At 43.7% G+C, this 14,025-nt stretch overlaps 1 protein-coding gene across 7 annotated transcripts in view; it reads left to right on the top strand.

Annotated features, from left to right (window-relative positions):
• The window catches only part of BAZ2A (bromodomain adjacent to zinc finger domain 2A), a 66,185-nt gene that overhangs the window by 38,374 nt on the left and 13,786 nt on the right, over positions 1 to 14,025 (top strand). For all 7 annotated transcript variants that reach the window (XM_053375045.1, XM_053375047.1, XM_053375042.1 and 4 more), the window contains exons 5-19: positions 391 to 612; positions 1,571 to 1,768; positions 1,872 to 1,932; positions 2,056 to 2,164; positions 3,624 to 3,725; positions 4,133 to 4,343; positions 5,833 to 5,894; positions 7,215 to 7,295; positions 7,387 to 7,620; positions 9,203 to 9,457; positions 10,823 to 11,037; positions 11,728 to 11,802; positions 12,212 to 12,374; positions 13,036 to 13,095; positions 13,287 to 13,431. In XM_053375045.1, the coding sequence (XP_053231020.1) occupies positions 391 to 612; positions 1,571 to 1,768; positions 1,872 to 1,932; positions 2,056 to 2,164; positions 3,624 to 3,725; positions 4,133 to 4,343; positions 5,833 to 5,894; positions 7,215 to 7,295; positions 7,387 to 7,620; positions 9,203 to 9,457; positions 10,823 to 11,037; positions 11,728 to 11,802; positions 12,212 to 12,374; positions 13,036 to 13,095; positions 13,287 to 13,431 (2,193 nt within the window). The remainder of the gene's footprint in view (positions 1 to 390; positions 613 to 1,570; positions 1,769 to 1,871; positions 1,933 to 2,055; positions 2,165 to 3,623; positions 3,726 to 4,132; positions 4,344 to 5,832; positions 5,895 to 7,214; positions 7,296 to 7,386; positions 7,621 to 9,202; positions 9,458 to 10,822; positions 11,038 to 11,727; positions 11,803 to 12,211; positions 12,375 to 13,035; positions 13,096 to 13,286; positions 13,432 to 14,025) is intronic.

Raw genomic sequence — 14,025 nt, 5'->3', positions numbered from 1 at the left:
AGAGCAGGATATAAAGTAAACTATAAAAATGCTATTTTTAACAAGCAGACACTCATGGTTTTCTATCTTGTCTTAACTTTACTTTTTTAAAACGGTGCTTTTCTAAAAAGAATTGCATAGAGGTAAAAGCCAGTGTGACCAAGTGATTAGAAAGTTGAACTTGGACTGGATTTCAAATCCTTAGTAAATCATGGTTGGCCTTGTCCAAGTTGCAATCTGTTTTCTCCCTCTCTTTAGAAGGGTAGTGTTAAAGACCAGTCTCACTTGGCAAATTAAAAGTGCTCTAGAGCATGTAAGCGATCATGTGATCCTAGTTGAGATTATTGTGGGGGTGAGGCTGCTGAGTTGGATGGTAAGCAACAGATGTGTCTCCCAATTCATGAATTGCAGACCCAGGGACAGGAGATCTTTATGAAATGGATACATCCGAGTTGGTGAGTGGCAAATCTCCTCTGGAGGACCCTCCTGACATCTCTGCCCTGGATTGTCCTGGCAGCCCCTCTCTCAACCCTTCTGACTCATTCAGTCTATTGGCGGATGACAGCCAGCCTGACACCTCACTTTTTGGAAATGCCGGTTTGGCGCCTGTTCTTGAAGAGTCTGTTTTGCAAGGTAAGAAAGGACTACAGGTTCTAAGAGACATAGCTGCCCCTTTGTTTAGAGGAATATTGAACTATAAATTTTATGATTTGACTCTTCTGGGTTCTAGCGAAAGAAATCTAGAGTCCTGGTGTTCTAGTAATAAATTATTTTGTAATGTTGCAATGGCAACATTGTAGCATATGTTCACTTGAAGATGTATAAATGAAAGTTTATACAGCCATTATGTTTTTGTTTTGGTATAGATGGGGATTAAATTTCTTCCATTGTCTGAGGATAATCATAATTTTAACTTCATAATGTCCTGGAAGGGGTGCTGTGATAATGCCCAGTAGATTGTTATTAAACTGTACTGAATTATATTAGCCATTATTGAAGAGGCTGTATATCTACTTTTTGAGGTGCATGTAGATTTTGCATCTCATAGCAACCACAGTATAGAATGGGAAATGTGTGCTAACCCTTGAGTAACTTCAGTACAGAAGATAAAGAATTGGTTAAATTTGGAATGCATAGATGACTTGTCTCTTTTATATACTGTGAGGCCTTCAGTTTTCTCCTCTCCCTTCATTGAAATCTGTTTGGAAGTGTCTTAAACAATGCACAGTGGGGAAAACTATGCTGGGAAAAGAACACATAGCCAAGGCAGGATTAAACCCTGACCTCCTGCCCATCAGCTGATGTCACCAGTGTCATCAGTTGACGGATGGGTTAGTGTAGTTAAGGGGAAACAGCCTCACAAGTCAAATTGGACCCCCTAATGGGCCAAGATTGACCCACAGGCCAGGGGTTCCAAACTCTGACTTAGCGCAAAGTGAGTAATTTATGTGAGTGCTCTTTAAGTGTGTAGGTAGATGTATAACTAAGTACTGTTAACCCCTACTCTTCTTCATCTGTGTTCGCTTTTCTAGATTATAATTATTTTCCTCTCTGCATCCCCATTTACCTGTTTTTGCCTTCTTTGCTGCAGACAGCAGCCTGGAGTTAACAGCTGTGAGTGAAGTAGGACAAGAGGGCACAGAATTTCTGGATTCACAAGTACCACTTGAACCAGAAGCTCTAGATACCCCCTTGGAAGAGGTAACCAAGAGCAGTAGCCCAGAAGACTCCACATCCATGATAGAGGGGGACAGTAAAGAGGCCTCAACGTTCAGTGTGTCAGCAAAAAGTAAGTAGACCCATTTCCTGAAGACCTGTCAGCTGCCTAGACTGCATTTTAAAACATTAGCCGGTGCTTGTTAGTGTTGGTAACAGTAGTTCTTTCTGCTCAGGTGATGTTCCAAGAAGGCGGATAGCCACAGCAGAAGAGGTGCGGTACCCTTTAAAGCATGGGTAGGTAGCATCATCTGCTTGGTGGGGTGGGTTTCTGTCTTGTAAAAGGTGCTGATCAAGGCATGATGTCTTGAATTGGACAGTGCGTGTATCTAGTCTTTAACAGGCCATCTTTATGTTTAGGTGGCGAAGGGAGGTGTATATCAAGAAGGGAAGCAGCCGTTGGCAGGGAGAAACCTGGTACTATGGGCCCTGTGGCAAGAGGATGAAGCAGTTTCCGGAGGTGATAAAGGTAAAACGTAGTTCTCAGAGGGGAATTGGTGGTGATTTGAGCTCTTCTGGGAGCCACTTTTCTCTAGACACAGTTCCTGTTTCTTCACTCAAGGGCAAAGAGACCTTCTACAGGAGTGGATTCACTTGCCTTTGAAATCCTATAATTGTTTTTATAGTTAATCTCTCTGGTACGTTTCATGGGAAGTGAGTCATAAATAAAGCAAAATGATCATTTGATGTAACAACCAGGACTCTGGTTTTCACCGTGCCACAGTGGTAGAGGAATACAGGTTGCTATAGGAATCTTCCTTGTCTTGGATCTGTTTGACATTGAGATGATATTTGTAGTGACAGTTGATAAACTTTTGTCATTTATACCGTATGGAGCAGAGGTTTCCAACCTTTTTGAGGCCATGGCTCCCTTGACCAACTATATTCTTTTTGTGGCACTCCCGTGAGGCTCAGGAACCCAGTTATGTCACTCCTTGCCTGCAGAGCTGGCAGCCTTTTTTTGTACACATTCCCTTGTGGGGTGTTCCCTCAGCCTCCTCTCCTCACCCCTCTCCTTGGGAGTCCTCCAGGCAGCCCCTGCCCCTGGTCTCTGAGCTGCCCCACCCCAAAGAGAGGTGCCTCCTCACATTGCCTCACAGGGGCCTGGGACTTGTCTGTCCATTCCCAACAGCAAGGGGTGGCTGGGCTCCCCTGCCAACTTGCTTGCTTAATCCGAGGCCGCCTCAGCTCCAGGCAACCAGCACCCCCTGGCCAGACCCAGAGGCACCATTCGCCTTCTGAACTTGTAGCCAGGCTGATGCAGCAAACAGCCACACAAGCCTTTGGGAGGCAGAGGTGTGAGAAAGCATCAGAGGTGGGAGGGAAGGAAAGAGGGACAGAGGCCAGTGTTGCCCGCGGGATCCCTGACCATCATTCAAGGCACACCAGGGGGCCACGGCATACTAGTTGAAAACCACTGGTATAGAGAACTATTTGGAAAGCAAAGTAGTATGGGGATCAGCACTACTTGACTATCTCTCTTTTTTATTGTTCAGTGGTCCTGCATCTCAGATAGCCCATGACTCTTCAATCTCTTCCCCTGCCCCCTGCTTCAAGCCTTGTTACTTCCTCTCAGACATGACTCACGGTAGTCACTCCCATTTCCTTCACTTGGAGCTTGGGAACTATTAACTGTGCTGAATGTGATTTCTGCTTTAGAGCATCAGTCCAGAAATCACCTTCACCCTCTTCAGATTCTTTCTACCAGACTGCAAGTGGCCTTACTTGTTAATGCATTAGCCCTTTCAGTAGGCAACATCCAGCATGAATTTCTTGGGTGCGTTTTCGTTCTCAAGATGGATTCACCAAGTCTCATTACCACCAAAGGGCATGGTGTCCACCTCATAGAGAGCCCCTCCCCCAGTAAGAGACTAGATGCTACACAGTATCTGATCAGCTCATATTTTGGTCATTTACTTCCCTTCCAGTATCTGAGCAGAAACATTGTGCAGAATGTCTGTCGTGAACACTTCAGCTTCAGTCCTCGAATGCCAGTAGGAGACTTCTTTGAAGAGCGAGATACACCCCAGGTTAGTAATGATGTTAGTCCAGGAGTTTGCTAGGGATCACTGGCACCAATCTTGTATGTGTCTATTATCAGTTTCATAACTGTGACACAAGGACAGCATAGCTCCATTCTCCAATTCCTGTGACATCATTTCAAAACCAGGTCCTGTGCCATCATAGGGCCTTGGCACTATGGGTTGGTAAACTGTGAAGAAAGAGTTTGCCAACCTGTTCCCTACCTCATAATCCCTTTCTTGACATCCGTTAGAATCTGTGTTCAGGAATGACTGAACTTACTGGGGTGTACAGGAAGCACCACTGGGAAGCATCACTTTTCCTTGCAGGAGGAAAATCTGAAAACCTCTGCACCAGTTGAAGTTGGTAGAGATTGAGAGGGATCTATTTCTGTATCGCTTTCTTTCTTTCACAGGGCCTGCAGTGGGTGCAGCTGATGCCTGAGGAAATTCCTTCCCGGATCCAGGCCATCACAGGCAAACGTGGCCGACCCCGCAATACTGAGAAAGCCAAGGCCAAGGAAATGCCCAAGGTGAAACGAGGCCGTGGCCGTCCTCCCAAAGTGAAAGTGCCTGACCTGCTGAGCAAGATGGATGCCAGGGTTCTGAAAAGACTGGAAGCCCAAGGTACCAGCTGGACAAGCCCTTTCTGCATGCCGGTAGCTTTCACAAGAAAGAGCTTTAGTTTGTGGCAGGAGTTGTTTGTCAGTCTCTGGAGGCAGGGCTGTTCATTCTGTGTGCCAAGAAAATTCAATTTTTGCTCTCAAAACTAAAGCATATATCAACAAGATGCATGCAAATCTGCTTATTTTACATCAATCTCCATTTGCATGCCTTTTCTGGAAACTAATGTTTGAGTTTTTGCAAAATTTGGAATTTCTTGTCAAGGAGCGGTGTGGCAGCAGGAAGAGAGAAACGGATAAGCAAGGGGCAGTAAAAGTATATAGGTAAGAGAACATGACCGGAGACTGAGGGGAGGGGCAGGTAGCTAAACATGGCATAAAAGCTCTGCCCTGGAGGATTGGAAGTACTTGCAGACATTGTCTTCCTAGCTTTCTTTTGTGTCTCCACAGCAATGAGGGATAAAAACTTGTGCTTCATATATATTTTTAAAGACTAGCTCAGAGATTCAGGAGTAGAAATATGACTAGAATTCTATGTGGGTTGCACGCAAGCAATCTTTAAACAGATTGTGGTCAATCCTGGTGCATCATGAGTAGCTTCCAGTCAGCATTGGCTAACCTTTTCCTAACCCTTTGAGGGCTGCATGCCAGCAGTGGATGTGGTCAGAAGTGTGCATGGCCAAGTTACACATGTGCGTTCACACAAACGTACACACACTCAGCATGCATACACATTCAGACCTACTCCTCGCCCCAACACACATTCAGGCAGACAGATAGATAAACAGACAGGTCCTCTGAGTGGCAGTACGGCTGCGGGGGGTGGCAGGGAGAGGAAAACGCTCTCTCTACTTACCTTTCAAAGACATGGGTTATGGCTAGGATGAAACGGGAAGGAGCACTGCTGCTTTCCTGAACACAGACCTCCCATCTATAGCGGTGTGCCTGAGAGAGAAGTGGTGACTTTCAGGGGTTAGAAATGATTTGGTGATTCCCGTCGACTGTATCTGTACAGTTGACAAAACTCTAAAGAGAACATGTTGGTTTATGTCTTATCTTGGGATCTTATGTAGACTGATAGCAGAGCAGGTAGTAATGAGAGATTTTGTGGTTATGCATGCTCATTCAGGGTTGCAGTCATTAACAACAGGCATTTTTGGAGAAGGATATAAAACTTTAACAATTGATATAGAGACACACTCCCCTTTTGTGTTTCTTAGGAACATCACCCTAAGTCTACATCTTTTGGAGAAGTGGTACCTTATGTAAAGCAGCCTTACCCCACCTAGTGCCCTTTAGATGTTGTTTGACAACAGCTCCTCTAATTCCTGATCATTCATCCATCATGGATGGAGTTTTGCTCCCATAATCTGGAGGGCACCAACTTTGGGAAGCCTGCTATAAAGCATAAGGATACTATTAGGTATGGAATGGCGGGCTGGACTAGTCTCACAATTTTTTAAAATTTCCTCATTCTCCATTTGTATTTGCAGAGGTACTCAGTGATGAAGATAAGCTGAAGATGAGCAAGATCAAAAAGAAAATGAGGCAAAAGGTACATACAGTAGAACAGGACAGTGTATTCTTGGTGGGAAGGGGTCACAGTATTCTCTCCCTATGGAAGAGGAGGATGCTTTTGGGATTAAAGGAGCATTTCCCAAGCTGAAGGGGTGAGGTGGGGGGGTGATGAGAGCTTCCTCCTTTGGTTGCCAGTAAGGATATGTGTGTACCTCAAGACAAACATTCCAAATCGTGCACCCAAGTCTGGAATATGTCCAAGTCAGTTGGCATAACACTGCTTTCACATTTTAAAAGGATGGATTTATTTATTTTTTGGCAAAGGATTTGAATTGCATAGTGGAATGTAGAAAAAAAAATACACGGGTTTGTATTTTAGGGACAGGAAAGCAAGGAATAAGTTTCCCAGTGCTTGTCCGCTAATTCGGTGTGATTCTAGGCATTTCTCTACAGCCATGAGGGATAGAAGCAGCTGAGATGCTCAGAATGCCAAATCCCACCATTGATTGTGTGGTGAATCTAAGCAGTGTATGAATGTATGCTACCCTAGTTAGCTGTGGAGCGGGGCATTAAGGGTCTGTCCCTTGGGCTTGGCTGGAAGCTTCAGCTGGTGCAAAATGTTGTGGCTGAACTCTTGGTGGGGACACACTACCAGTTCATAATTGCAGTCCTTAAAAGTTTGCACTGACTGCTTGTATATTTCTGGGCAAGTTTAAGGTTCTTTTATTAATTTCCAAGGCCCTTAACAACTTGAGTCCTGGATACTTGAAGGACAGCCTGATTCCTTATATCCCTGCCTGATCACAAGATAAGCAGGGGAGTCTCTGTTATTGATCCCTCCTCGCTCAGCTGGTATCCACTAGGAGCCATGTTTATTGTGGGCCCAATTCTGTGGAGTTCCCTCCTAACTGAGATCAGACAAGCCCCCTCTCTGTTGAACTTACAGGTTATTGACAAAGAGCTTTCTATTCAATTAGATATTTTAAGTAAGTTGTGTGAGACTTCTTTTAGGTTTTTACCTGTGGATTTTACTGTTTAAAACACCTGTTTTATTATTTGACTGATGTGTTGTCAGTGCAGTGATGCATTTCTTTATTGCTTTGTAAAGCACTTGGAAACTACATTTACATTGAAAAGCAGTCTATACATATTGAAAATAAATTAATGAAATATAGGAAAAGAATCTCCCAGTTAAGCCGAAAAGCAGTCAAACTTTAATTGATAAATGTTTCCAGTAAATGTTTTGGGAGCTACTACTGTAAAGACAGAGCAGTGGCTTTCCCCTTCCCCTTAGGTTTCTTCTTTTTGAGTGGATTCTCTCCTTGACAGAATTCCTCATGCTTGCTTTTTTCCATAGGTGCAAAATAAGCAGAGGCAAGAGGCCAAGGCACTCAAGCCCAAAGAGGTCAAGGCCAAGGAAGTAAAGAAGAAGCCGAAGGTGGGTCAGGAATGGCCCTTTGAAAAGTTGGAAGGTTGGCAGGTCCTGAATGATTGCATGTAAACCTTGCCATGTCTCTCCTCCTCTCCAGGTAAAGAAGGAGAAGATCAAGCCAGAAAAGAATAAGCCAGAGAAGCTGAAGGAGAAGGCAAAGCTGAAAGAAAAAGTGAAGCCCAAGGAAAAAAAGCTGCCAGTACCAGCCAAGGTTCCCCGAAAGGTGGATAAGAATCTTCTAGCTCGGCGTCAGGAAGAACGACAGCGGCAGCAAATGATTCTGGAGGAAATGAAGAAGCCCACCGAAGATATGTGTCTAGGGGACCACCAGGTGCATAGAATTGCTTGGCTATTTAGAGGTTGGGAGACAGCCCCCTATTCCATTTATTTATTTATTTATTTAAATCAGTTTTTATTTTTAAAAAATTGTGTTGTAAAACGAACAAATAAGCATGGAAAAGAACATATAGCGTCTCCACTTTCAATTCGCAGTGTCTTTTTCACAGTTTTATTTTCAATATGAGAAACTATTGTCATAGGCGTTGGGGGGAAAGAGGGGAGAGAGATGGGGACATAATGATCTGATTGAATAATGATCTTATTGGATAATGATCTATTGCATAATGTTTGTGCAGGGATTTTTGTGTCAGCCTCACGTGGGTACGTCCTTTATAGAATTATTTATTTTTGTTGGCATTGCGAGGGATTGGGGGGTCCGGAGGGAGGTTGGTTGGTTGCAGTATGGTTTGGACAATCTTACGAAAGTTGGGATGGATTGGCATTAAGGGTAGAGATGGGGAAGAAGAGTCATGGGCAAAGGTGGGTAGAGAAAGCTGTGTAGGTAGTTGAAGCCCTGCCAGCTGATGAAGGAAGCCCTAAGCATCTCCTTATCTTCTAAACGTCTGCCAGACTATTAACTATCCTGTACAGCTTTGGCTAGAATTACATGATATGTAAAAGCAGAGCCACTATTAAAAATAGCAGCTGAATGTTTAATTCCTACCTTCACCTCTTAATATCTAGACGAGCTTTCCAATGTTATGAAGTCACAGTTTGGTATGTTTCTCTGCCACATGCTAACAGTAGCAAATAATGCAGCATAGAACAGCGCACCATGCCTATACCATGCTGTTCCAAATATTATGAAGGGGAAATTTTCAAACCTGTAGCAGCTGTGTGTTTATTGTAACATGAAAGTCCTCATCCCTTACCAAGACACTCCCGCCCAAGCAACACTATTTTGTTGTGTAGCATCAGCTTAGCGGGTCTTCTGGGTTTACCACAAAATGATATCTGGCACTGAAACTGAGGTGGCGACTCCGGCTCAGACATTAACATCTCAGGATGCCAGTTTTCTGCACCAGATTCCTTAATTGTACCAATACTAAACAAACAATGCATTTTTGTCTAAATATGTGAACCTTTCAGTACTTTCCTATATTTGCTCAGCTGAGACACTTGATTGTCTCACAACATTGTTCTGTCACCTATGACCAATTATAAGACTTTAGCGTCTGATTTAGTGTCCTGCCATATATTTACTGGGTTGCTCATTTAGTTCTTCCACCAAAAGGCTAAGATTGTCTGAGCTATTTAGTTGTATCTCACTAAGACAGTAAAGTATTTTTCTGTGGCATTTTAGTTCTCCTCTGTATCTATTCATGTTGCTGAATGGACTTGATCTGTCCTGGTGGAATTTAATATAGTTTGAGACAGGGAAATCTGGGCACCTGGCTTTGGAGGGCTGGCAGGCTTTCCACACTGGGAAAATGTTCTCTGATTTTCTACCTTGTTAGACATTGTATATTATCGGCCTTTCGTGTGGCTGAGTTGCAGTATGAGCAGGGCTAGCTATTCTGCTAGATCACAAGTCTGTACTGATGCTCTCTGTACTGATATTTTGTCTTTCCCAGCCTCTTCCAGAATTTTCTCGCATCCCTGGATTGGTTTTGCCCAGCCATGCTTTCTCAGACTGCTTAGCCATTGTGGAATTCCTACACAACTATGGCAAGGTGCTGGGCTTTGATGTAGCCAGGGAGGTCCCCAGTCTGAGTACGCTGCAAGAGGGCCTCTTCAATGTAGGCGATAGTTTGGGTGAAGTGTTAGACCTCCTGGTGAAGCTGGTGAAGGCTGCACTGTATGATCCTGGCCTCCCTCCCTTCTGCCAGGTAGGCCCATGTATGTATGTTCTGGGTCACATCAATCTGCATGTTTGAATATAAGAAATCATATGGACTGAAGTACTGGTGCGAAAAGGGAATGGGTTTGTAGTCTGGTGCATGCCGAATATTCTAATGGTATAATCAGAGCTGTGTGTGTGTGTGTGTGTGTGTGTGTGTGTGTGTATGAGAGAGAGAGAGAGAGAGAGACATAGTTTAGACAACCCCCCAATTTTACACCAAGGAAAATTGAATACATTTGCACAATTTCTCTTATTTTTGCATACTCTGAGTTCACTATGAGGAAGGGCAGCAAACTATGCAAAGCACTGAAACTCTGCCCCAAACACTGAGAATCTGTTTCACCAAGCCCTCTTTCTTCTGAGATGTTAGTAGGCATTGCCTACACACTTTTATGCAAACGAAAAGCTCAGAAAGCTAGAAAAATGTTGTATATTTTTAATTGAAATGAAAGCTGAGCGTTTCAGGAAGCTGCACCCAATACCACATTATGCAAGTTTCCTGTTCTCCCGTGGAATTGTGGTATACATGCAGGCCTGACTATTGTGGTTTTTTCCTGTATCTACTTTGTGAGTAGGATGTAGACTAGATTGCTGTCTGTGGAGGACAGGAAGAAGCATCATTGTCAGGGATGCTGGCTTGCTATAGCTGCAGGCCTGCTGCGAGTGGCAGACTATGGCTTGCAGTGCAGGTTCCTGAGAATAGAATTTTTCATTTTATTTTTAAAAAAGAATGCTTCTAGCATTCAAGGTTTCAGGGAGAACTTAAAAGTTGCATGGAATTATCTGCTAAATATTTTTATGAGAGGGAGCTTGGAGGGAGGCTTCATTGACCATGGTGTGAGATCTTCATGGCTTTTTTCCTCCCCAGTGATCTATTTGCATCTGTTCTACATATTGCCATCAATTCTATCTAGCCCTATGTAAACTTGTACTTTAAAGGGTCGAGGGAGGCAGCTTAATCAAAATTCTGTGCCAAGAAAAGAGAAATTGTGTGAAATCTGAAACCTGCAAATTGGTATTAGCACATTGGCCTGTTTCGCTTAGAACCATTGTTCTAACCATGGGGCAGTCTCAATACATTATGGACCCAACACATATTGCCAGCCATACTCTTGTTCTATTATTTTTTTTAAAAATGAACAGTTTAGAGTTGACATTAAGGTGGTGGAGGTGGCTAATTATTACCCAGTTGTCATGAACAGATCACTCCCTAGTGAGGTTTGGCTTAGTGGTAGTAGTTTTCTCCTACAGGTGGTGGTAGTTTTCTGAAAGAGTCTTGAATGCTGTGCAGGATGTTCCTGCTGGCATGGCAGACACATCTTGATTATTGTCCTCTTCTTTCTCTTGCCAGTCACTGAAGATCCTCGGCGAGAAACTCTCTGAGATAAGCCTGAACCGTGACACTGTGTCTGAGATCCTTCGCTGCTTCCTCATAGCCTATGGGGCAGATGAGAACCTATGTGACTGCTTGCGCACTAAACCCTTCCAGGCACTAGCCCCTGACAAAAAGGCTGCTGTGCTGGCCTTCCTCGTCAATGAACTTAACAGCAGTGCCCTTATCATCAAGTAAGTGGTGATAGCTCAGGCAAGTTGCTGAGTTGTGTCTCTCATGGCCATACGTACATGACAGTCTGAGCTCATAATACGTAGATATGGATGGGGAGGCATCCTCCCCCATGATGCTATCTTACTGTATTGAGCTGAGAAAGGAAAGCAAGCAGAGGAGCTAAGATGGTTCAGCATATCTTAGATGTTTAGTGACCACAGTAAGGTTGCAAGGCTGTAGGCAGGGACTATATTGTTCATTGTTGATTTTATGCAAGCTGCACTGGGAGCATTTTTTGACTGAACATTGGGGTAAAAATGCTGTTAAATAAATAAATAAATAGATAAATGGTTTTGTGCACTCTAGCATGTGGCCACCCAGATTGCACTCGGGCTTTGTGTAGAAAACGTGCTGAACAGAGAACAAATTGTGTTCTGGGAAGATACCACTGGGAACAACAGATTACAATAGTATTGGACGTCCAAATGTCCCTACATAAGCTTTGCATGTCTGCCTTAAAGAAATGAGTGGCTACCTTACTCTTCCGCTGACAGATTCTCTTGTAGACTGGACTGTGTATGTGTAGTGGGGTGGGTAATGGATCTTGAATGAGCATTGTGCATATATTGATAAAAAGGGAATATTTTCCAATTCTCTGCAGTTGAACCCCACCCCACTTCTCTTTCTAATTTTTTGTTTAACTCTTGCAGTGAAATTGACAAGACCCTAGAGAACATGTCTAACCACAGGAGAAATAAATGGATCATTGAAGGAAAGCTGCGCAGGTACATATCCATGGATTTAGTTTTTGACCCTGTGTAACCAGAAAACGCAGTGGGTGTGGGAGAGGCACTTAGATGAAGAGGGCTGAGATCATTTCACTCTTATATTTATTTAAATCAAGTAATCTCTGGTGGTGTGGAATCTTACTGTGACTATAGGAGCCAAAGTGATTATTGATTGCTTTATTTTCCACCTTCTTGGATTTACCAGAGGATTTCCTCTCTGGTTCTCCTCCCTTTGGTATGTGGGTCACCTAAGGAAATAATTCCAGATGGCTAGTAGTTGTGCATCAGCTCATGCAAGCACAGTAGCTGGATAACACTTGTCCCGAGTCTCAATCCCAGAGTCCTTCGCTGTAATGTATTGTGTCCCTTTTCTCTCCCTTACTGGTGCCTTGTTGTTGCACTGTAGGTTAAAGATTGCTCTAGCCAAGAAGACAGGACGCCCCGAGTCAGAAATCACAGGCTTGGAGGAAGGGCGGTGGCGGCGGAGCTCACGCATCAATGAAGAGAACGAGGACATGGAAATGGAGGAGGAGAGAAGCAGAACATGCAGGACACGGAAAGACAGTGAGGTAGGTGAAGGTCTGACCGAGTAAACTGAGAAGGGCGTATGTAGTGTCCCTGAATATCTGTTCTAATAGCAAAGTTCAGGTCTGGAGGGAGCAGTGTTGGTCATATGGCATGAGATGCAGGACAGTTTGAGCAATAACCTCTATTGGACCAACTAATTTTATTTTATTTCATAAAATTTATACACCACTTGATTGTAAAAAAAACCTCAAAGTGGTTTGCAAAAAGGTAAAACAATAAAATCAAGAGAAATTCACAACCATCCTTGAAAACATATAAAAGTTAATATTTTAGAACAGATTTAAATTACCTCTGCTTTCTAATAACTTCAAAGTAGTGTGACTCTTGGTAAAAATCATGTTTGGCCATGGACGTTGAGGAAGATCTAAGCTTGTCAAAACGACCAGTTCTTTTAGCAAGATTTAAGAGTCTTAAGAAGTGAGTCTATATTCTCGGTGTTGCCTTTTGTAGAATAAGAGGGCTCCCCCCGTCTCTTAGTGGATTTTGCAACTTCATAAGTTGCAGCAGCTGGGCCCTCCCCTCTGCTCATCGCTTCCCACTTTCTTCTTTCTAGCATCTTTTTTAATGTATCCAAAGCAATTCAGCCTAGATTTTCTGGGAAACACGAGGGTTTGGCTCTAAGTTATCTTCTTTCTTTCCCAGCATGACACTCCAGTTTCCAGTGTGCCTGAGCTGGAGAGACAAATTGAAAAGCTTTCCAAGGTAAATGCTTGTATTTGAAAAGATAAGTACAGAATGGAAGGAGCTGTAGTAGCAGCTAGACTTAAAAGTGTATATTGGGGATTGTCAGTAGAATAATCAGGGAGGTGTGTTACTCTTTGCTGTGGTAACCAGAGCTTTGCACAGGCACTTTATAACACATGGTGCTCTTACTGGTCTCCTCCTTGCTGCAGCGCCAGATGTTCTTCCGCAAGAAGTTGCTCCATGCTTCACAGCTGCTACGGGCTTCATCCCTGGGGCAAGATCGATATCGACGTCGGTATTGGGTGCTGCCTCACCTAGGTGGGGTCTTCGTAGAAGGCTGTGAGGCTTCAGCAGGTATGTGGAACCTAGGATGTACAAAGGCTAAACCACTTGGGACCGTGATATTTGAGGAACTCCTGTTCCTATATTGTCCTGACTGAATATTTAAGTTATCCTGTGTGGAGGGGCTCCTTGGGAACTATACATTATGTGGGGACGTTGGAGAGAGCCTTGGAATTCTCTCCCTTCCCCCAGAGGCCCAGGAGGCACCAATGGCGGCTTCTTTTCAGCGCTCAATAACAACCCGACTCTTCATGCAGGCATTTGGAATGTACCGTATTTTTTGCTCTATAAGACTCACTTTTTCCCTCCTAAAAAGTAAGGGGAAATGTGTGTGCGTTTAATGGAGCGAATGCAGGCTGCGCAGCTATCCCAGAAACCAGAACAGCAAGAGGGATTGCTGCTTTCACTGCGCAGCGATCCCTCTTACTGTTCTGGCTTCTGAGATTCAGAATATTTTTTTCCTTGTTTACCTCCTCCAAAAACTAGGTGCGTCTTGTGGTCTGGTGCGTCTTATAGAGCGGAAAATACGGTACTGGTGGCATTGCTAAGTTGAGGTCTGCCTATTAGTTTATTGATTTGCGATTTTATAGTTCCTGTTTTATCGTA

Source organism: Podarcis raffonei, chromosome 2 (genome assembly GCF_027172205.1).
Source record: "Podarcis raffonei isolate rPodRaf1 chromosome 2, rPodRaf1.pri, whole genome shotgun sequence".
NCBI classification, from domain to species: Eukaryota; Metazoa; Chordata; class Lepidosauria; order Squamata; family Lacertidae; genus Podarcis; species Podarcis raffonei.
Note: the sequence above shows the minus strand (reverse complement) of the source record. Positions and strands in the feature narration are given on the sequence as shown.